This window comes from Oreochromis niloticus, linkage group LG9 (assembly GCF_001858045.2).
Source record: "Oreochromis niloticus isolate F11D_XX linkage group LG9, O_niloticus_UMD_NMBU, whole genome shotgun sequence".
Taxonomy (NCBI): domain Eukaryota; kingdom Metazoa; phylum Chordata; class Actinopteri; order Cichliformes; family Cichlidae; genus Oreochromis; species Oreochromis niloticus.
In genome coordinates, this window is record NC_031974.2 from 11,747,278 (window position 1) to 11,771,360 (window position 24,083).

General features: G+C 39.4%; 1 protein-coding gene across 2 annotated transcripts in view; it reads right to left on the minus strand.

Annotated features, from left to right (window-relative positions):
- Nucleotides 1-240: 240 nt before the first annotated feature.
- map3k15 (mitogen-activated protein kinase kinase kinase 15) overlaps nucleotides 241-24,083 on the minus strand; it is a 30,715-nt gene continuing 6,872 nt past the window's right edge. For both annotated transcript variants that reach the window (XM_013276883.3, XM_019363011.2), the window contains 26 exons: nucleotides 23,424-23,617; nucleotides 21,429-21,597; nucleotides 21,166-21,272; nucleotides 19,733-19,903; nucleotides 19,532-19,644; nucleotides 19,159-19,318; nucleotides 18,691-18,841; nucleotides 18,499-18,606; nucleotides 17,525-17,574; nucleotides 16,720-16,815; nucleotides 16,471-16,558; nucleotides 16,229-16,362; nucleotides 15,609-15,736; nucleotides 15,148-15,278; nucleotides 13,893-13,998; nucleotides 11,778-11,935; nucleotides 11,449-11,632; nucleotides 9,179-9,356; nucleotides 8,488-8,662; nucleotides 7,255-7,440; nucleotides 6,696-6,801; nucleotides 6,301-6,541; nucleotides 4,967-5,079; nucleotides 2,312-2,418; nucleotides 2,131-2,207; nucleotides 241-1,297 (listed from right to left, as the gene is read on the minus strand). In XM_013276883.3, the coding sequence (XP_013132337.1) occupies nucleotides 1,204-1,297; nucleotides 2,131-2,207; nucleotides 2,312-2,418; nucleotides 4,967-5,079; nucleotides 6,301-6,541; nucleotides 6,696-6,801; nucleotides 7,255-7,440; nucleotides 8,488-8,662; nucleotides 9,179-9,356; nucleotides 11,449-11,632; nucleotides 11,778-11,935; nucleotides 13,893-13,998; nucleotides 15,148-15,278; nucleotides 15,609-15,736; nucleotides 16,229-16,362; nucleotides 16,471-16,558; nucleotides 16,720-16,815; nucleotides 17,525-17,574; nucleotides 18,499-18,606; nucleotides 18,691-18,841; nucleotides 19,159-19,318; nucleotides 19,532-19,644; nucleotides 19,733-19,903; nucleotides 21,166-21,272; nucleotides 21,429-21,597; nucleotides 23,424-23,617 (3,525 nt within the window). In that variant the 3' untranslated portion in view covers nucleotides 241-1,203. The remainder of the gene's footprint in view (nucleotides 1,298-2,130; nucleotides 2,208-2,311; nucleotides 2,419-4,966; nucleotides 5,080-6,300; nucleotides 6,542-6,695; nucleotides 6,802-7,254; nucleotides 7,441-8,487; nucleotides 8,663-9,178; nucleotides 9,357-11,448; nucleotides 11,633-11,777; nucleotides 11,936-13,892; nucleotides 13,999-15,147; nucleotides 15,279-15,608; nucleotides 15,737-16,228; nucleotides 16,363-16,470; nucleotides 16,559-16,719; nucleotides 16,816-17,524; nucleotides 17,575-18,498; nucleotides 18,607-18,690; nucleotides 18,842-19,158; nucleotides 19,319-19,531; nucleotides 19,645-19,732; nucleotides 19,904-21,165; nucleotides 21,273-21,428; nucleotides 21,598-23,423; nucleotides 23,618-24,083) is intronic.

Consider the following 24,083-nt stretch of genomic DNA (forward strand, 5'->3'; position numbering starts at 1 on the left):
AGATGAAAGGCATGCAGAGTAAGCAGAAACATGCGCACTGCCAAAGAAGAGTCTTGTGTAAACTGCCTGCATAGTGGTGTAGTTTTCCCTCGTGGGCCTAAACACTCTTTTAAAACATTTAAAATGAAACGGCCAGACAATTCAAACATTAATGACTTGGCGGAAAATGACCTGACTCATTTCTTCCTCACACAAATACCTGAAAACCAAGAGGTGATGCTGAAGCAAATCAGCCAACAATTTTGCTTTTTCCAGGTTTATTGGAATTGTAAAGAACATATAATATGACAGTTGGAATAAAAAATGAATTAAATACAGATAGAGAATAGAAGAGAGTAGTTACGACTAATAAATAACATGCATACAAATCTAAAGGCAGTGATCAGTGTGCATGCTACATTATGTTTAATTTAAGGCTTTAGGCTGAAATGTATATTCAGAGACTCACAACATTTTAAGGTAAGCAGGACAGTTTGCTTAGAAAAATGCAAGTCTAAAAGATGCAGAGTGCAAAACAGCAGATACATAAATTCATTTAATGCTGCGGACTTTTCGTCATAGACAGCACAGCCGACTGTACCAATATACAGCAGATTTTCATATCCTAAAGCAGTGGTTCTCAAGCCATGTCCTTCTGGGAGAAACAGAGCCTTGACATTAGGATGGCCAAAGACACAATGTGAAATTAAAGCTATTGTCATTCTTGAAATTTGCACAATTTCAGAAACAAACTCCAGAAACATTTGCATATTTGGAGCTTGGCTGAAGGTGAATGCAGTAAACATGACACCCGTTGACGCCACCTGACATGCTTGTACTAAGGAGCAGTCAAGTTAAAGAGGTCACATGTGACTTCTGAAAAGTCCCTAAAACGTTCAGGGCTGTAGTGCTTGTTTAAATACAAAAATGGTGGCACTCCTGAAGGTGAACATTTTAAAAAAAGCTTGAGAATCAATGCTCTGAAGAAACATTAGGGGAGCATGTTTCATAAATATCAAGCACAAAGACAAAGGTACACACAGTAGTGCCTGCACTAAAGCACTTTGGTCTGGTCAAGTCGGACTCTACATGGATTCAGTGAGTCCTGTCCATACAACACAAAAACAACATTAAAAAAAGGCACTGTAGAGGCAGAGAAAAAGGAGAGATCATGGTAATGTGTGAACATGTGCGTGTTTTTTCCCACAACAGAATTCGACTCCATCATGCATTGTTTTCTGAGCGCTTGTCGTTCGCCAGCCTGTCTCGCTCTCTGTGCCGCTGGATGGCTCGCCAGATCCGGCAGAGGACTCCACCCCTGAAAGGAAGTATAGATATTGTTACACCACATCACAGCTACATGTGCTTTTTAATTATTAGCTAAAAGTATGACTTGAAAAAGGCAGTAAAAAAGGCAGTAAGGTTAACTCTCTTATCGCTTATGTCCTTTGAGGTAAAAAAAAAAAGGATGATAAAGTCTTATCAAACACATCAATACAGCAGTCTTGTGTGGGAAATCCTGCAAGAGCATATGAAATAATGCAGCAAGGCTTTGTCACAAAGCACAATCTGTCATTCCTTTTGGTTAAAATGTTGCTGTTTTACTAACATGAACCTGAGTCAAAATGCTAAATCATATATTTGTGATAAGTGGTAATCTGTGGGGCTGATCTATTATGTTGGTATGCAGTAGGCCATGGGAGGAGCTAATGGCAAAGGGTCAACAGTTCTGAAGTGTTTTATAGCTGCAAAACAAACTTTTGTTGTATGTTTGCAAAAGTCTGACTTTATTTAACTCTGACCTATTACTCTGTAACAGGAGATAACCGAGGTCAGCGGCATCCCTAGTTTCTAAAAGACTTTTGCAGTTATAAATAAGAAACGGTAAAATCAGACCCCTTCAGAACAGGCTATTCATACAGTGAGATACCATAAAAACTTGTGGAAGAAAAATGGTGTGATTTAACCATTCTAATGATTTCTGGAACATTAGAGGAGTTTGGAAAGTCAGTGACCTATAAAAGGTAAACGTCAAGGAGGCAATGATAAAGATTTATTCTTCATGTACTTGGAATGAAATGTGTAACTTTAATGAAATTTGTTTATTTCTCAGACTGCAGGAGTAGCTTTATATAACTTATGTGCAGATACCGTAGATGTAGGCACCGGAGGTCCTCTTTGGTAACGTCACGAAGAATGTCCGTCAGTGTATATTCCTCAAGCACAAACTAGGACAAAAACAGAAACAGTCTTACTTTAAATTGACACTTCACTGCCACGGTGCACTAGAATGGTAAGCTGCACACTAATGGCCAATATAAAGATACTCAACCTTGTCTATGGTGACGGGGTCTGCGCCCTGCTCTTTCAGCCAGTCGGTGAGCTGCTTGTCTGGCTCATGGTCTGCTGGGATGTGGTGGATGGATGGAGGTGAAATGTCTGAAACGGCAGACATTGAACACTTTGGTCAAAGTACATGTTGATTTTCAGTATTAACCCTTTCACGCATAGTGGTCACTATAGTGAGCAGCTATTCAAAGGCTGTTTTCTTATATTTGTATCAGTGTTGATGATATACTTGCACATAAAACACTACATTGGACGCTGATGTGTCACTCCATACCCTGCCACCCACTGGTCGTTTGATGTTACTATACATGTATGATGTGTTTCATTGTAATTATTGTTATTTAACCCTGTCATGCATGAATTATGACAGCCTCAATCAGGATTTTTTTCTTAAGTACTTTATTCATCTTTTTATGCCTAAAGACTAAATACTTAAGAAATAAATCCTGATTGAGGCTGTCATAATTCATGCATGACAGGGTTAAAGATCCCTTCTCCATGACGACACCACAAGAATGTCGGATCATCACTTTGGCACCTATACATGTCAAACTAGCTGCATAAGCTAATTACAGTCTGACGTGCAACTTCAAAGAGATGTATACTAAACTAGACAAGGACTTCAAAATAATGTCTGGCTTTTAAAAAGAGCAGCAACGAGAAAAAGTCCCTGGCAAAGAGCCAAACTCAAACCACTGATTAATGCACGACTCTATCTTAAATTCACAGGATAATCTGAAATATTACCACTTAAAGTTCTGCTCCAACTGTGTATCTGGAACAACCCCCCCCCTCCCAAAAAAAAAAAAAATTTGATATGCAATAAGTGGAAGAAGTTTTTTCTCACAATATATGGATCATCAGTAGAGGACATAAAATTGATACCTATCATTATCATTAGGTGCAGCACTCTAAAGAAATTAGAGTGTGTGAGAGAGTGCACTTTCAAATTTCCAATAGGCTCTCAGGAGGAGCTTACGGCCATACCACCCTGAGCAAGCCCGATCTCGTCTGATCTCAGAAGCATAGGTGTGAATGCGGGAGTGAATGTGAGCGCGAATGGTTGTCTGTCCCTGTGTGTTAGCCCTGCGACAGACTGGCGACCTGTCCAGGGTGTACCCCGCCTCTCGCCCTATGACAGCTGGGATAGGCTCCAGCGCCCCCCGCGACCCTGAAAAGGATAAGTGGAAGCGAATGGATGGATGGCTCTCAGGAGGGTTATAAACCAGCTGGATTAGAGATTAATTGCACTAAAGAATAAAGTCTTGGGTAAGGAGGCTATAATGTCTTTGAGAAAGAGTCAAGGGAGAGGCATTTGTTTAGATTTAAAACCTTCCTGTTAGATTAAGCTGTACAATCTACTTCCCCCTCCTTCCTCTTTTTTTATAACAGAAGAAGAAAAAAGTGTTTTTGTATCATGATCAAGCAGTTCTGAACATAAGCCCTTTATCATTAACTTACTAATAGAAATATAGAAATGTGCAACTGTTTATGCTGGTGGAGTATAGAGTAACTAACTCTCAGTTACAATTTCTGATCCCATCTGCAGAAGATTTAATTCAAAACTCAAACAGGATTTGAGGAATTCTTGGTTTTCAGATTTCCACAAAAAAATACCATAAGCATTACCACTGAGAGCAACAGGTTTCCAAACATTGTAGGTTTAGAACAAACATTTTTTAAGCATGAATTGAACGATAACTTAATACAGGTAGATCCATAACTATTTGGACAATGACAATTTTTATCATTTTTCCTCTGTACTCCTATGTAAACATTGGATTTTGGAACACACAGGATCACTCCCACACACATCTCCATCTGCACCCTGACCCATGGAAATCACATTTTATGGCTCTGGCCTGAAGCCTTCACTCTCACAATGGCTCTAGTCTTGTTCAGCATTTCCTGCAGACTGTGAGGTCATCCACTACCTTATCTATTCCATTCAGCCCAGAAATATTCCCATGACTGAACTTTGTTTAGATGCTGGTAGAGTTTATTGCTCTTGGCTATCTGGCATTAATTTGTTTGGCACTAGAAGCCTCACGCTGGCAGTTGTAGTACCTACATAACTGGTTTACATTCCTTTTTATTCTGGGTGGCAACCACATTTCTAATGTAAAAACACAACCTACTAAGTGTCAAGCACATGTCAGCAGTGCTGAATTATTTACAATACTATCTTTGGAATACTATCATACATTTATAATTAACATATTTATTTTTTGCATATAGTGTTATCACAACTGAATCCCAAACTAACTCAACCCTAACATTGTTATCCAGTATTCTTTTCCTTATTCAACTCCTTATGGATATGGATACAGAGTCACTTATCTAATTTTATAGACTGTGGTCTCTGATTTACAATACTTACATATTACGTCTTTTTCAGAAATTGCAAAAAAAGCCACAAATTCAATTAAAGATTAAATAACATTAAATCTTACTTAAATCTATATTATCTAGTCTCATCTTAAACATGCAAGTACCTTCAAAATGTTCCAAGACGTCTTCCCTGGAGAAAGAAGTCTTTTGTGGAACCAGTTTAGAAGTCAAATTGTAAAAGCTAAGCATATTTAAACATGGCACTTCTTCTTAGCAGGGATGGAAATGTGTGAGTGATTCAGTTTACCTGGGGGTCTGTGTCTGACTCGGACCAACTCTAAATCATGTGTTCTCTGCTGCAGGGTGGCTTTCAAGACCTGCTGGTACTCCTTCTCCTTTTGTAGCAGCTCATCCAGCAGCCTGCAACAACAACAATATCTGTTAAGGTCGTTTCTATAGTTCCCCCTGGCATACACGATGTAAAGATGTTTGGACACGTGTTAGACAACTATTTTATTACTTAAACCTGCTGCTTTCAAATTCCATAGTAGAACTAATTTGGACACACGCATTAATGTCAGTTATTGGTAGGAGCTATAGCTACAACGGCCAAATACAAGAACTGCATTATAGTGCCTTACGTAATTGTCAAATAAGCAAAAATCCCCAGTTCTATTTCAGGAGGAGACATAAATGCCTTTGGGATTATGTCTGGTGTAAAAACCCTGCCAAATCAAATATGCAATAAGCAGCTAAAAGTAGATTTTTACATTCTGACTAAATCGACATGTACAGTCAAAGGGCTAAAGTGCAGATGCAGACGGTTTTTACAAAGTCAACGTGAATATCAGCCTGTTCTTTGCAGTCCCATTTCCACTGTGGTACTTATTAATAAAGTTTCCACGAGGCTATCTCAATTAAAAATTCAAATGTCTGCAGTGAGTCAGCTGCAGGTGTGTTGTTTGAGAGTGTTTGAGAGGCAAAAACAAAGCAGAAATGCTGAGAACAAATGCCAAAATCTGAATGAACGGCTGAAAAAGATTAGTAAATATGATTAAATCTAAGGTAATGAACTAAAGTGTCTTAAGATGAAGTTACTAATAGCTGAAAGCAGTAAAGGAAAAGCTAAAAAAAGGTTATGATGAAATCACTGATCACATGTCTCTTGATGGTATGAATGAAGACATTATTATGTTTGATAGATGCCACTCACATGACCGCATTTGTGAGCCAGTAAGGAAAAACAAAACAACTTGAAATGCAAATGTAAGAGCTGAGGAAAACCCCTCTCTGTATTACTGAAGCATGGTGCCAGTAATTACCATCTGGTTAAGATGATTACTGGCACCATGCTGTTATTTTTAATGTTTTGTGTATTTTAATAAGGACTGTGCAGAAATTTGCTCCATTTCATGCCCCTGTGGGTATGTCAGCCACCTATCATAAACAGCCCTGAAGTGACAGTGACAGTGTACGTGGGTATGCTTGGAACCTCACGTTCTGTCCTTGTTTTCCGCTTCCTGCTTCAGTTACAAGTGGAAACCTGTGCATGCATGCCTGGAGAAAAAATTCCACATGAGCCTGTGAAGGTTTCCACCTGACTTTAACCGTGGTAAACAAAACGTTTAATTAAGTGGGTACCTGTTGGTTTCATGTTTGAGCCTGCCCAGCTGGGCGCCTAGATGATGATGTGACCGTTGATGTTCATGGGAGTGGGAGGAGTTCACAGTGCTGACCGCAGAGTGTGTGGGATCGGACGTTGTCCCCGTCTCGTCAGCATGCTGCACTAAAATGGGTCCAAACTCTGCTTCCTCCTCATCGACCTCGTCTTCCTTCTCTGCTCCCTCACACTCTGACGCCGGGCCAAAGTGGGTCTGCAGCTCTATTGTGTTAATAAAAAAGTCATAGGTCAAGGTAATGCGTGCACTCTACTACTTAAACTACCATAAATGAGAAAGGTAAAATAGCATGGATGTTAATGTCCACTAGATGGAGTAAAAAGCTCATGACAGGCTGCGGCTGCCAGAGATGCCCACCTGGTATTAGGATGGTTATTGCAGCCTGCACAGCTCGGCGGATGATGTTATCCATGGCAAACATCCAGTGGGGTTTAATGTGGTGATTTCTCAGGACCTTGTTTACCTGAGAAGGTCAACACAGATATTTACAGTATAGACACTTTTATTTGTAGGTTTTTTTTTTCAATACTCACAAGATTTAAAATCCACACTCACTATAGCTGGTTGCACATTTATTGGATTGCTTTGGCAAGATGTCTAATGCTTCAAAACGTGGAAATACTTTTTAGGGCCTTTTTAATTGGGGGTTAAGGACACCAGTTAAAAAACAAACTGTCATTATTGTCAGAGTCGAAACGTACAGAAAGTAAACTGAACTGAAGTCTTCTTTCTGGGGGAGCTCAGGAGATAGCGCTCATCATCTACCAATCAAAGGGTGGTGATTTGATCCCTGGCTGCCCCAGTCTGCATGCCAAAGTATCCCTGGGCAAGAAACTGAACCCCAAATTGCTCTCTAATGAAACCATTGGAATGAAACCACACGTGTGTGTGTGTGTGTGTCTGGGTTAGTGCTGACCGAGTCCTGGAAGCCAAACAGCACCAGCTGAATCTGGTTGATAGAGGTGGAGTCAAAGTCGAGGTCCAGCTTGAGCTTGGAGATGGTGGCTGCCATGACGCGCCGCTCCGGGGAATGGATGAAGTCTCGAAGGATGCAGATGATCTGCTTGATGTGATCGATGGACAGCTGGAGATCCTCACTACCCTACACACAGTTTTAGCAGAGTGTGCAATTTAAGCCTAGTGATCAACTGTAGCATTACAAGCCCATATTGTAAAGATTATTATAAAAATTTTAAAAATTATAGTGATTCTGTAGATTTTTGTTCATGGGTGAGTTTTTATTTTTGTCTTTTAGGGTTTTACCCTGTGCAATAAAGTACATTTCTTTATCAAGCACTAGGAAAGGATATTAGTATTCTGAAAGACCACTTACGCCCCCCAATGGAAGTATCAGGAAAAACAGTTATTTTAGATTGCAATTAGGCTCCCTGTGACTCCACTGGATTCATGGTAGTGAAACAGTGATGACAATCTGTGTTGCAAATTGTTCAAAAATAGATCATAGGGGTATAATATGAAGTAAGTCTAACATAGCCAGGCTTTCTTTGGTTTGGTAAAACCTGAAACCCCAGCTGAGGTACCACGATCCAGATTTCATTACAATGGTTATCAACTCTTCCCATTAACCCCGGCTTTCTGCTTAGGGCTCTGTGTGCACTTGATCTGATGTATTACTTGGCTTTTCTTCTGCACAAAATGGATCAACGGGTCACCGTTTACTCCAGAGGCGTTAACAGATGAGCAGGTAGCAAAAATGTCTAGATAAAAACTGCAATTTGTGTTAGTATGCATGGCTCTGTAGGTTATATACATAAAATATATTGCTTCAGCAGAACATCTACACCACTATTATGCAGTACTGTAAATAAAAGAATCAGTGAAAGCGTGGCCTTTCCAGCCAACATTAAATTATGAACACAAACTGCTCCAAAGCAGGTTGTGTTTAGCAGAAGTTGCCTGTAAAATGTGGCTCATGATTTTGAAAATCGCCAAATCTGCCCCTGGAGTTTCCTGGAGACAAAACCATTACTTTCATAACCAAAATGTTAAACTGGGTCTTCCAGGAAAGCTGAGTCATCATGTTTGCCCAGGTGAACAGACCTTTCTCTCCACAACAATATATGTCGCCCCGAGTGTGCTTGTGCAACCAGACTTATATCTCCACACAAGTAGACACACACACACACACCTGCATGTGATTTTCCCTGAGGTTGGAGATGACCTTTTCCTGGTCTTCATTGAGGACCTTGTACAGAATGGCCCGTCTCTCGCTGTCCTTCTTTAGCATGAACAAACCGCTGTCCCTGTCCTCAGGAGATGGGGGAACAGAGCGGTCCTCTGATACTGAACCCTCATCAGGCACACTGCAACACACATACACACACACAAAGTTACCTGAGAAGCATATAAAACAAGACATGAAGTGCACAGATGATTTACAACAGTGTGCTCTTTAATTTATTTACAGATACAAGCCTCTCCTGGCTACTCTGTGTGCAAAGGAAAGTGCAGAAGTAGCATGAGTCAGCGCTGCGTGACGTGCATGCATGTGCGCACATTGGTGCTGCACTGATGTGTGCAGAGCCGCCAGCTGAAGCTTGTAAAATTATCAGCACTCATTAAATTAGTATTGTAAAAGGCAGCGGAGGACGGTGTGAGTGCAATAAGGCCACCTGCTATCTGCACACACAGACGCACTCATTCATTTACATCGTTTCACATGATCTGAGCTTTAGCAGCAGCAGCAGGATTTCTTTGCAGAAACACATTGTTTCATTGCTCTAATAATTTGTAAAACAATATTTTAAAAGGAAACAGTTTTCTTAATGCCATCTGATCTCAGTTTGATGCAAAATCTCAGTATGTGCTTTCAGACACACCTCAGGTAGTTAGAACTGGGAGGTTTGAGCAGATTCTTGGAGCCAGAGCTTTTCCTCTTGTCAAAGAACACGTCGTGTTTCGCGTCGCAGTCGGGACTCACAGAGCCGTGCTCACTGCTGCTACTGCCAGCGGCCTCGCCTTGCACCTGCACTGGCAGGGAGATGTTAGGGATATAGTCTGAAGAATACATAAAAAGAAGAATAGGAATAAGACATGTTTAACCTCCTAAGACCCGAACTCTTCCACGGCATGCATTTTTAATTTGTATTTGATATTTGGGCATATTGGGGCCCGATGAATGTAAAAACAAAGAATTACCAGATTTTTTTTTTTTTTACCTTATTTTTGTTTTTAAGAAAAATAAGAGCCACATATGAGGATATTTGTTTAAAATTTTGATAGAACAGTAGCAGTATAATGTCCTCATAGGTGGATATCAGGCCCATGTAGAGCAAAATTGAGTATTTTGGTCTAAATAACCCAAAATATGATGTCCACATATGTGGACGCCAGGTCCTAGGAGGTTAAGACAATTAAAACTTAATACACTCACACATAAGGACATTTTGTCCTTTACCCATACTCAACTTTATTATATGACTTTTTATGGCCATTCGCCATTGCATTTCATCCTGCTACTTGTATCACACCATCAATAAAACCTAGTGACCCCGCTCCACTGGCAGCCGTACATGCCTACTACCATAACACTGCCTCTGCGATGTTTGCCAGATATGCTTTGGATACTGCTGTTTCTCTCCTTGTCTACATATTTCTCTTCCTATCATTCAAGTTAATCTTGAATGTTAATCTTAGTTTTAGCTGTCAAAACATTTTTTACCAGAACTGTACTGGCTCTTTTTTTGTTTATAAAATTCAGCAAAGTCTACTCAGGTGTTCTTGTGTTTTTAAATGTGTAACCAGTTGTTTGTGTCTTGCATCGTCTGTATTTTAATTCACGAAAGCATCACCTGATTGTAGAATTTGGCAATAACACACATATTTTCTCAAGAGCAGTCTTGACTTGGTTAGTTAGGCTTTATTAGGAAAAAACATACAAATTTGACAGGTTTCTTTTGATTTTACAGGCTAATGATGGTCTCCCTCACACACTTTGGACTCTCTTTGGACTTCATATTGAAATTCTCAGTAAAAAACTGCCAAATGCTAGTTCAGCACTTTAACTCCAGCTCTTTTATTTGTGTAATTTGTCATGAAATAATGAGGGAACAGTCCTCGCCTGGACATGAAACTGCCTCCCCGTCAACTGTCCAATTACTTTTTTAGCTCTGAGAATGAGGGACTATCTATAATTGACTGTAAATCTTAAACAGTTAAAGTAATGCTTTTGTCAAACCCCTTGAATTAAAGCTTTAATCACATGATGGGTTTTTTTTATTTTTAAATCCACTATGATGGTGGCACATTGGTCAAATGTTGGGGGTTAGGGTAAGGAAGCTTAAATGCAATGATGTCATTTTCTGTGACATAGTGTGACCTTCACTGATTGGGTGGGAGTGTCACGGTCCTGGGTCAGTGACCCAGTGTTTTGAGTTTTGTATCATTACTGAATTTTGATTTTGTCATCGTTTATCTTTTCTAGTCTTTTGGGCTCTGTTTCTGTGTCCCATGGTTGCTGTCTCCCCCGTCAACTGTATCCCCTAGTCAAGTCTGCGTCTGTGATGTTTCCTGTTTTACTTTGAAAGTCTGTGTCCTATGTCAATGTATTGAGTTTTGCTTCCTCTTGGTCTTGTCATGTCAGATTACTCCCAGCTGTGCTCTCCTTCTGTGTCTCATTCCCCTCGTTATCCCTCAGTGTATTTAAGCCCCGTGTTTCTCTTTGTCAGTGTTGTATTGTCTGTTATCCATGTCATAGTTAATCACAGTCAGTTATTCGAGTCATCATGTATCATAGTCTATCGTAGTTTGTTCATAGTTTCCTTGGTTTTCATGTTTCCACCCGCCATCAGCCAAATAAAGGCTCGCTCTTTGTTTGAATTCAAGTTCTGTTCTCCTGTGTCTGCATTTGGGTTCACATCTGAAACGCACCGGCTGCTCAGCCGTGACAGTGAGAAATTGATGTGGTTTTATAACCTCACACAAAGGGAAGAAAAACCAGTCTGGATATTACTAAACATGGTTTCTCACCTGTATTTTTTAATCAAATAGCACTACTAAGTACATGAGCATCACAAAAACCATGCAGTAACACACATTTGGAAACGTTAGATATTTTTATGGCATTGTAGCAATGTCTGTGTGTATTTACCTGGTGATTTGAAGGCGATCTTACTCTTCTTTCCCTTGGTGTTGTGCTTGACAAAAGTGTCTCTGAGCAGGTCCAAGGCGATGGCCCTCTTGTGAGGGTCGGGCTCAAAGCAACGTAGAATAAATGACTTGGCCTCCTGTGACAAAGACTCAGGAATCTCTGGGTGAATTTTAAACATGCCAACCTGAAGTGAAAGACCACAGAGATTTAGTGTTAGAAGAAAATAAACATGTGTTTTGCAAATAACTGGACCTCTGAAGGCTGGAAACTCAATATTCGAAGGTTCATAAGTAAATAGGTAAACTAACACAAATAAGCTCAGTGTCTACCTTAAACATGGCTGCCTGTGGTTCCCCCAGCTCATGAAAGGGAGGTTTCCCAGTGGCCATTTCTATAATGGTACATCCCAGGGACCAAATGTCAGCTGGTGCCCCATAGCCTCGAGGGCCCTTGTCAATTATTTCTGGAGCCATGTACTGCAGGGTACCTTCAAGTAGAGAAGTACATAGTGTAAGCATTTGCAACACAGAAAGAGATGCAAGAGTTTCAACAAATCCCTTTTTACTTGCAAACCAAAACTATGAAGTAACAAAAGGCTGCTTCTGTTAGCTAATATTTTCTAAACAGTGTATATCCTGACTGGACATTTTTTTTGCATGGCCTTGCACACAAAGTGCAATCTGAGGCAAAGATAAAAGACAGACTTCAGAAGAATTTTATTTTGTCTCCCAGTCTGCTCAGAAATTCTGAGCAGACTGGCATTTGCTCCAAATGCTGATGTAAATAGAGAGCCAGCAAGAGCTATAAAAAAGGAGAGTGAGACAAGAGCAAGTGATGCTCCAGAGAAGAAACAGATAAGGAAACACACACACAGACAGCTCCTAATGAAAGGTAAACACCCTTCTGCCTCTGCTTGATTAGCTAATCTAATTACACACCTTGCTGGCCGCTGGAGAAGGCCAGATGGCCAATAAATGTGTATGTCAGTACATTCGCATGCACTCGTGTGTCTCTCTGTTTCCATAGAGGCTGATTGTGGCTCTTGACATTTTGAGGGTCATTTGATATTTACACTCATAGTCTGAGAGTGAGCATATCTCAGACTCCATTTATGCATCTCAGACTGAATTAGTCTGTTTATGTATGACACGTCAGGGCTCGTGTGTCTTTTTGTGACATTGGAGTTAAAGAGAAATGAAATTGCTCATTGTGCATTTTTCTTCCAAGCAGAACGTTTTTTTAAGTTGTTCACATCTGAGAACTTTGTGGGATTACTGTTATTACAAACGTCAACTTAATCCTTAGGCTATTGTTTGAAATTTCTGTCAGTCAGTCACAGCTCCACATCTGTGCCAAAATGAACAGTCTTTGCATTCATAAGTAACATTTGAGAGAAGTTAGAAACAAAATATCTCTGGGGATAACTGGGGAACAAGTAGAGATAGTATGGTAAGATTAGTTAAACAATTAAAGTTAAATAACTGAGCAGACAACTTTGAACAGAACACTAACAGGTTCCTAAAAGCAATGAATAAGTAGCTGAAAACAACAGACAAGCATTGCAGAAATGGTAACACATGACAACAACTCACTATAAGTATTTCTGATTACTAACTCTAATTATTAGTACTAATATAACAGATGAGCAGTGTAACAAGTACAATAGCTAGCTAAGATTAAGAATAAAAAGATATAAGGGGTGTTCAAATTCATAGGCTGCATCCTCCTGAGGACCCGTCCTTCAAATTCAGGGAAAAGGAGGACGCATTTGTCGGCTGCATTCGGAGGAGTCTACGAATTTGGACAGCTTTCGTCGCGTTGCTGTGACGTAATCGGCCTACAAATGCGGCCTCAGGAGGATGCAGCCCATGAATTTGGACACCCCCATAATTTGTTTTGCTAAATGCATAGCTAGCAGTCAAATTACTGGCCAACAGTTTAAATGGTTAGCTAACAGCATAAACAAAGGATACATGAGCTAACAGCTTTGGGCTGTTAGCTACACAAAAACAGGTGAAATTAGTCACCAATAGCTGTTACACGGAGTAGCAGCTAAAAGTAGTGCATGAATGATTTTAATAGTAAGCTAATACTTTTGAACAGTTTGAAGACTCGTGTGTTTGTATACATTGCACATGGCTCTGGGGGTACGTCAGATGAAACCACTGTGTTAAACTATATTCTAGCGATAACGACTCTTCTCACACAGCAAAACTGACACAGGAAATATAATATGAATTTTTTTTTTTATAGATATTGTAATCTTGAAAGGCTGTCTTTTTTTATTTAATGCCTTTGTAATCTCATTGTTTAGATTTTAGGTACATTTCAGCATTTGTTTCTAGTTGTTTTTGGGGTTTTTTTTTAATGTTTTGATGGGTGTTTATATGTATTTTAAAACCTATTGTAAAATTCAAATTATGCAAAATGATCGAAAAGGTTACCTGTGAATGTTTCTGTACAGGGATTGACGCCTGCCAACCGTTTTGAGGTACCAAAGTCAGAGATCTTCAAGACACCACTGTAGGTGTTAACTAGCACATTATCACCCTAAAAAGAAGCAAATGAAACAAATGAGGAGAGATTTAAATGCATTGAACTATGTGGGTCATTATTATTTAAACTGAAGCCTATTGAATTATCTCCAATTATGCACATAAGACATGACCGATGAATTTGAAAGTACTTCCCCATCAATAATGGGGTTCCACAAGGCTCTATTCTTGGCCCTGTCATTGTTCCCACTGATCTTCAGTGCTGTTTTTTTCTAGTTCTTTTTTTTTCTCTTCACCTATGTGATATATATATGCATATGTGTGTGATTTGATAGGTTTCCCTGGAGTTCTGAGATTTTCTGAGGGGCATGCCCACTAACCCATTCCCACTGGATCTTTGGTCGGCCCACCTCGTCTACCAATTTCTCGCCTGCAGTACGAGTACCAGCTCATCAATTTTGCTATTTGTACATATTTTTGGCTCTCAATGTCTCAGATCCCTCTTGTGTGTCAGCTGTCAGCAGTCTCTTAGGCTCATTTCTAAAATCATTCACCCATAAACCTACTTCTGATTTATCTCCCTGCTCACTCGACCAATTCAGAACACCTATGTCTCAGGCACGTCAAACCGACTGAAGTATCTTAACATAAATGTACTTTTGCAGTCACAGATGCCAACTATCAGAGTCTCAGCTAAGGATGACCAAAGCTGACTAAAGACACCCTGAAAAAAATCCCTCCAGAAATGTGACATTGATGTAAAACAATAGGAAATCATGGCAGCTAACAGGTTGTAAGCTTGTGAAAATGAGAGACAAAGTAGCCAAGTGGAAAAGTGCGCAGCTTTGAGGGCGAGAACCAACATGAGTCTCCAGTATGTGGTCGCCTTTGTGCATCAGACTTTGGCCTGAGATCCCACATGATGGTACACAAATGAATGGTTTTAGGTTGGACTTGATGACCACAATACTCGACCATATATGTCTCAGTCAGCAAGAAACTCGTTCATCCTATGTAATGCTCAATACTTTGTCTTTTCTTCCAGACAAGACAACTTTATATCCACAAGCTCAAACCTAAGACTACTTGTAAATTTCTTTAAGAATATTTTTAACTTGAAATTCAGTCATAATGACATTACACTCTATTGAACTAACAGCTGTCTTCCTCAAAGATGTATCATGGCAGGCGGGGTTCCTTCTACCTTGATGTCTCGGTGGACGATCTGGTTTTCATGCAGGTATCGGAGCCCTTCCAGAATCTGTCTGGTGTAGAAGATAATTGTTGCTTCCTTCAGAGGACCCCATTTCGACCGCAACAACGCAGACAGACTTCCTGGAGAAAAGAAAGAAGGCGTGTCCAAAGCCTATCTTGAAGGTGGAAAAACACCCAGCTAGTTAGACTAATTACCAACTTATGGGTCACAAGCATAGCTCTCTGAAATAGACTATTTGTCCATTACAAGCTTTAGAGAACAAGCTTTAGAGAAAACATCATTTAGACACAATATCTTATATGTTGTTTTTCTGCTTAAGACATTTTTTTGCCTTTTCACTGAGGCTAAACTAGATGTATACCACAGTAAGGCTACCTAATAGGAGGTAACACAAGACAGCTGTTCTATTACACAGAACTGTGTCTCTTTCTGGGTTTGTACAAACATACCTCCAGGCACTTGTTCCATGAAGATCTTAATGTATCCATTCTCAGAAATGGAGCCCAAATACTGAACAATGTTCCTGTGCTTCAGGTACTTGTGAAGAGCGATCTCTTCATGAAGGGGCTGAGAGTACCTGATCCACGGAAAAGAAAACAGACATCAGGAAAGACGAATTGCATTTTGTAATCTTGCTTTGTGTGTTATTTGTGTAGGTTCTGTTTTATCATTAACTACATTCACATTGGTATTAACACTGGAAATAACATTATCTGTTCATTGTCCAATAATCCAGACACATTTCCTGCAAAGTAAATTATTGAAAATTAAATACTGGTAAAACATTGCTGCAATTTGTTTTTGTGCAATTTAAGTTCAACTGTAAAATAAAGACTGTTTGCTCTTTGTGTTACTAGAACACAATAAACTCTTAAATATACTAAATTCAATTAATGCACCTTTTATTTATGTGGAAGAAAAAACTGAATTTGCCATGAGTTCTCCTTTCAGTAAAATTGAAATATTTTAATTATTATATTTATTAAGCAAATTATATGCATTTCTTTTGTTTTGTCAGCTACGCCAAAAAGACTTGGAACCATGAATGTAGGTTGGTAGGTCAACCTACCTGCTGTCTCTTTCAGGGATCTCTTTGATGGCAATTCGGACTTGGTTGCTGAGATCTCTCCCAGCATACACCACTCCATAGGTGCCACGACCCAACACCACCCTTTCCCCTGTCTCATCGGTGTCATATTCATACTGTAGCACAGAAAAACACGCATAGAAATTACATATTTGCCATATTTTACATTAAATATCTCACACATACATATATATATGTTAGCACACTTTCAAGCTCACACTGACCTCTAGCGTATCTCCATCGCCCTCCCCCTCCAGCTCCACAGCATTCCCAGTACCATCAGATATCATCTCTTTCACCATGGAGCAGAACCTAAAACACATTACCAGACACCGACATTATTATAGTTATTTACAGTTCTTGGCCTTCAGATCACATCTGCGCATATAGTATGGAGTGTACAAACACAAACATGGACGGACACATGACAAACACACACCTACACAAACACATCTAGAGGTGTTTGTCCTCACCGACCGCACTGCTCCTCAGTAGAGAAATAGATCTGGAAGTCATCCGAGTTATCGTGGACGTAGAGGAAGCAGCAACGCTCATCGAACTTACTGATACTGCAGACAGAAGGGCCACATTAGGCTGGGCACTGGTCTTTATTTTATTTAACTCTTCTTTATGCTGTATTTTATAACTGAGTCCTTTTCACAGATGAAAGTAAATCTCATTAGCGTGCAAAAAACGTATATTTGCTCTCAATATGATAATAATACATGGATATAAAGGAGTAATTTATATCGGTAAGCAGGAGAGCAGACAATCAAATTTTGTTGATTGTATTCTAACATGAATTCTGTAGTCAAACTTTTACCTGGATCTTCAAATTGTATGCAAGAGCATGGGTGATGGGGGGGGGTTTCACAGTAAGCACTGGCCATCAACCATGAGGAATGTCCTTACTGATATTTGCATTTTTTTTTTTCTTTCTTCCTCCTCAGGTTGCACTGATTACGTAATTGCAGCTTTGCACAATACATCACTGTTTTGAATATTGAGGCTGACCAGGTCAGCTGGAGATCCCTAATGATGTTCGTGGCAGCTAATTCTTCTGTTTACTTCATGTATTATGGATATAGCTGCAGGGAGCCACAATTTATATGCTGGTTTGCACCACTCCTAAGTTCCCTGAGTTACTACAATGGAGTTTTAGAATTGTAGCCCAGACCCATAAAACCATAAGAGATATTTGAATTGAAGAAAAATGTATGTTTTTTATTTATTTCTATTTATTTCTATTGCCTAATCCCAAACATGTCTCTTGCATACCTAATGCCTTTGATGGACATTGCAGTGAAGTTCCACTCATGAATACCTTTCTGTAACAAAAAAAGAAGTTAATCATTGCATTTTACAAATTCTTTTGACTACTTGTTTATATATTCATACAGAAACAAAGCATAAGTTTTTGCTCTGTCTAATTTAAAAAATGAAGAAAATGAGAGAGCATGCAGAATGAAGGTAATTTGTCTAATCAACAAATAAAGTTTCAGTCTCTAACATTTTGTTCCAGTAGGTTCTAGCAGGTAAATGAACAAATATGCGTATATGTCAATGTTTGTGTCTACTTAGTTGGACGGCTCCAGCCCGCTAGCATTTCTGAATTAGCATAGGTGAAGCAAATTTAATTAATGCTGGCTCAGCTTCAAGTGTCTGCAACACACTTTTTCTATTTTTTCTACAATGATGAGTCAGCAATCTTTAAACAGACTACTCCACATGGGTGCAAAATAAAACTTGAATCACAGAACTATCTGAGCCCAAACCTCCATGTAAAATCAGTGAAGCAGCATTATGTTAACCTGTCTTGAGATGTTTGACTACAATTAATGTGAAGTGTTATCAAACTTCGTTTCACTATAATGTGTTTGATCAGTGATCTGTGTAGCACTGCATGTTAAACAAAAGGCAAGATGTAGGCTAATTTAAATGCTGATATAGCATTTTGTTGGTTTTTGTTATATACTGGTAATACTGGTGGTACTTCACCCTGGTATACTCGGGTGCAATTAAAATACTGTGCACAAAATGAGGGTGCAATGAGTTTGTGTAATTACGTGTTATTCACTCACAATATGTGATGGAAGATTTCACATCAAAGTTCCTTTTGTTTGCACACAATTTGTCTGATTTAGTATAAGTGATTCACCATTTTTAATTAATTTTTATTTAATATTTTGAATTTTTCCGAGCGGAGGACAATATTCCTAACAGGAAGGGGATTAGATGGGCAATGCTCTGACCGTTTCAGCAGGAGAAACATGCCAGATGGAGACGTTCTTCTCTTCAGCCTCATTGTTGATGGATACATAGGACGGCTGGTAAACTTTGGTCGGCTCCAGAATCAGCACCTGTAAACACAAACACAAAAACATTTGATTTTGAACCCCTCAGCCATCATTTTTCAGCACGAATGCATGTATATGTTTACGTACTGGAAACCGCAGTCTGTTGGTGGTGCATTGCGTGGCCTCGACGATGATGTCCATCCAGAAGTTGAGTTTCTCTCTTTGAGGTGAATGTTCTAAATTTTGCTTTTTAAACCTCTGGATCAGCTGTAAGTTCTGCACTACTGAACGCAAATACCTGGAAGAAAATACAACCAATTATAATCATTAAAATAAAAAACATCACACTTACAATTCCTTGAAATTTTGTTTTCGGAAACTGTTTTTTTGTAGCATGTTTAGGCTTACTTAAATAAATGAGTTACATAATAAAAACAAATGTACTTTTGTAAGATGAATGTCCTGATACTTCACTACAACTATGAAAGCAGAATTCATCTTTAAAAACTGAGACCTGGGGATCAGAATGTAACCAAAATTTAAAACTAATCTTTATTATGAAAATCATCTAATGACATTGCAACTTTTATATATTTACATGATCTTCTCTCTTACCAAACAGGTGGCTTCAGCTTGAAGAGCTTCTCTGCAGCCTGAGTAGCTTTAGGAATGTCACTCGCTAGCATGCTAACGGTGAAGAATTGGCCGACGTCCCAGTAGTTATTCATCTTTTCCAAGGAACCCTTGCGCCCCAGCAGGCTGTTTAACCTCACCCCTGATTATAAGACAAAGAGTGAACATTGTAATTGCAGTCTGGTTGAAACTGAAGTGGCATGATCTCAGCTGTTTATGAAATGACTTTTGTACCACAGAAATATCAAGGAAAGGAGCTACTGAATGCAAACTGAATGCTGAAAATACACAAATTAGGTGTTTCACATTGACTTGAGAATCCGCTGAGAACAAATCAAAGGGGGAATCAGGTTACCTATTTTTCTGAGTTCCATGGAGCTCTCGAATTGCTGGCCAGCAACTATGAGGAGGACAGCTAGGTTAATACCCGAGTACAGAGTGGGCTGCAGCTCAAAGCCCTTTCTGTACCTGACAGGTGGAAGAGGAAATACGGATGAATACACACAAGGAAACAATAAGATGCGAATAAGATGCATTTATTTGTGTGTGTTCTCACCACTGAATAGCGTTGTCCCTGTTTTTAGTGTCTTTGCAGTCAGAGTCGAGAAAAATGTCCTTGTAGATTCGTCCACAGAGACAGAACATGTCTGGTGCAGGATGTTCGCAGGACTGCAGCACCTGCAGCATCACTCTGAGAGCCTGCTCCCTGTCTCCAGGAGCATTCCTCCTGCACGTACATGCAAAAATTCATGTGCAAAAGTGGTTCTTAATGACAGGGTGAATTTGATATCACAGGCACATGAAGGAAAACGTTTTCATGAGACTGAGAAGTACACCCTTATTACTTCCACAGGAATTAAAAGCGCAAGTACCAGCCAGGTGTTGCTAATTAAATGCACTTGATAACTGATCATCAGCCTAACTACCTCCTCAAAAGCAGTTTTGGCAGTTTACTGGCCTGGAGTATTCAGGTGTGTGTTAACACAGGAGTGGCTATTCTAGCAAATTCACCCTACGAGCAAACAAAAAAACAAGAGCTACAGACTTTAAACACCTCAGTTAGCATGTTAAATGTTAAAGTTAATCACAGTACAATGAGAGAAAGACTGAACAAGCTGCCTGGAGAAAGAACATTATCCTTTGGACAGACAAGACCAAAGTGTAGATATGTGGTCATACTTGACATCACCACATTTGGTTAAAACCAGTCACAGCATATCAGCATAAAGACCTTATATCAACTGCCAGCATGGTTGTGGAGGGGTGATGATGTGGGCTTGCTTTGCAGCTTCAAGACCTGGACACCTTGCAGTCATTGATTTGACCATGAACTTCTCTATATACCAAATTACTCAAAAGTTAAATGTGAGGTATCTGTCCAACAGCTAAAGCTTGGCTCAAGGATTATGCAACAGAACAATAATCTTGAACACAGAAGAAAATTTACAACAGATTAGGTGAAAAAGAAAAGAATCAGGGTGTTGCAAAAGTCCAGACTCCAATCTGACTGAAATGCTGTGGGGCAACCTTAAGAGAGCTGTGCATAAAAAAGTGCCTTTAAACCTCAATAAACGGAAGCAACATTAAAGAAAATGTAAAAGAAGGCTGAGCCAAAATCCCTCTACAAGGCTGTGAAAAGCTAAAAAAGTCATACAGAAAATGATTACTTCAAGTTATTGCTGCTAAAGTTGTTAAATCGTACAGTATACTTAATTTTCCCTGAACTACAAAACTTTATTTTTCACAGAACGCTTGACTTGTGGTCTGTTGCATTTTTGTCGTGCAGTTGCTACATTTTTAGCTCCTGATATCACCACAATACATATTTTATGGTGTATTTTATATGATATGTTAGCATGAGTGTCCTCAGTGAAATAAAGGCACAAAAAACAAAAATGTGGGATCCTAAAAATAATTAAAGAAGATAAATCTGTTTTACCACAGGGTTTGGGCATTAAAATGTTAAGTTTCAATTCAGCTGCTGCGTACCTGTTGAGGGCAAAGGAGTAATGAAACTGGATCATGGGCTGGGTAGCCAGATCACATGTTGGCAGCATCTCCAGAGTCTGCACCAGTTTCACCATGGCATCATAGTCCTGGTTGTCAGAGAAGCCGAAAAGGGGGCATTAAATTTTAACTTAATAATAATGCATTTAGAATATAAATGTCATTCTGAATTTCAGTCTGTAATAACCTTTCAGAGGTGCCCAGCTGATAAAATGAAATGAAGGCCATGTTTGATGTGTTTGTACCTGTATATCTCTGTAGGAAAACAGCAGGTTCATGACAATGTCCTGTGTTAGGACCTCTGTGTTATCAATTCGGAGTTTAATGCGTGAAAGCTCCTTAGCCAGCTCCTCTCCCTGGTACTTCTCCCTAGCCTTCCTGATATCGTTGAGCAGGGTGTCCTTAAAGGAAGCACTATATGCACACAGACAAGGAACAGAGGAAGAAAAGAAGGTTTGATTTTAATGTTGATCTAAAGCACAATTTTTGACCTGCAACTTTAGTGGACCACCCCTTATTTTGCAGCAAACAGACATTACTTAATAGTAATCTCATCAAAACAGTAAGGGCTAATGGTCAGTTGGTAGTACTAACAAAAAGCTATGAACAATGAGCCTCACTATATGTTCCTACAGTCGGAATACTGCATTGTGCAAAACAAATGCATGGAACATCCCTAGAATAATTACCTACAACTCCTTAAGTAAGTAAAGGAAGTACAATTTTATGTCTTAAGCACCTAACATCACAAAATGCTTCACGACAAAAAACCCCAGAATCCTCAAATGGACTGAAGTTAATGGGGAGACAGCGCTGCTGAGTCAGCAAGGGTGTGACGTGAGTACTCGGAAGACATAGTGTGATGCGTCATAGCAGCTTTTGCTTAAACAGGCGAACAATGAATCACAGTAATACAGAAGTGATGAAATAAATGCTTGATTTTCAGTGCTGAGTATGCCCCCACGCACGACATTGGAGGTGGAATTTTTGACACAGAGATTTCTGTTATAACGTAATATTTCTTGTGAACAGGTTCTTTTTGTTCATCCTTTAAGATGACACATTTACCAGTGACAACTCATTTAACCAGTGTTGACACAGCAAACGACTCATTTTAAAAGTAAATATTAAGTTCATTTGAGATTAATTTGATGTTCCAACACATTGCAATATATTCAACATTTGTCTTTCCAGAACACACCAAATAAAGCACTTTTATTGTACTGTAATAACATACCATACTTCAGTATGTTATTCAGATGGTGTTTTGTAAAGTCTGTCTTACATTATTACTTTACACTTCCATTTTACTACATTTCAGAGGTAAATATGGCACATTTGTTTCTGCACCACATTTAGCTGAAAGCTTAAATTAGTCCTTATTTAGTGTTTGTTTGTTTGTTTGTTTGTTTTTTGGGGGGAAGGGGGGGTTCAAATCCAGAATTTATTTACTATATGCAAATTATGACAAAAGTACACAAAATATGATATTTTTTTAATAAATCAAACTTCCCCAGAGTATCAAACAATTAGTGAATTGACAGAAAGATGTTTTCTGATTCTTTCTGTTATTTTTCAAATTTTATCTCTTTTTATAAATTTTGAGACTGTTGGTTGAACAACTACAGAAATTTGGTGATGTCACTTTACATTTCTGACAAAGGTAAGTTGAAAGTCCAGAACTCAGATGAAAGTGTGAATGGCCTTTACTGGTGATGCTAATTCATTACAGTATGGTATTCATACTTTTACTAATTCTGTATACTTTGTCCTTTGTTGTTCAGTTAAACTTGTTAATGGAAAAAGACCCCTCTAGTTAATTGTCCGCGTTTTTCTTCTCTTGTGAATGACTGTGAGTTGTGGTTTCTGCCAAGCTCCAGAAGGAAAGGTGGGGCAGACTGGTTCATGAAGCACTGTTAGGTGGTTGACTGACACAGTATTGACTAATCAACCTCTGCTTTCCTATGAAATGGGAACTTGAGGCGTCACACACACACACACACACACACACACACACACACACACACACACACACACACACACACACACACAGAGGCTGTGTTTTGAACTGCTAAAGACAAGAAGGGTTTGGTTGTCATTTTTAAGCACACATAGCTGTTACGTTGGTTGTGTGAGTGCAGAAAAAATAAACATAGCACTTTACAGTCTACATCTGCGTCTGTACTGGGAAACCATGATAGTGGGACTACAGCAGCCCCTTGTTTTCACTTTTATCTCACCAGGATGTTACATGGATGTCCTTCAGCAGGCTGGTGAAGCGGTCGGTCAGGGGAACACACAGTGGGCCCAGCAGGTTATCCCAGTTGGGCTGCATGTACTCGCTTGCCCTCCGTTGGGCATCACTTTCACAGCACATATACTCGTGGTTAGGAGTGACTATGTAGGGGATGAAGTAGTAGTTACCACTGGATGCCTAGAAAGAGAGGATAGAAGGTTTAATTTCAAGTTGTTTACAGAACGAAAAGCACTTTGACAGCTTTGTGCAGATGCCAGGTGTAAAAGAAGTCCAGGTGGAGAGAGATAAGGAGGTGAGAGTAGGGATTAGAGTGATTAATGAGAGGATCAGTGCACCACTGAGACTGTTTGGTAGCATCGTACTACATCAGTGAAGGTTGAAGTAATAAGCCTCATGTACCAAGAACCACCTAATACTCTCTAACCTCTGCCTCTTCTTTCAGCTTTGCACATGAACAAATGTGATTACCTTTAAATCTGAAATTGAAATGATAAACTTTGCAGGTACATGTACTCACATGTATTTGGCAAAGCATTTCAGGCCTGACAAATTTTACACGCACTGCTGACTGTCTTTTTGTTCTGTGCATTCTTAAAACATATATTTCTACATCTTTTATTTAACTACTATATCACTAGATTTG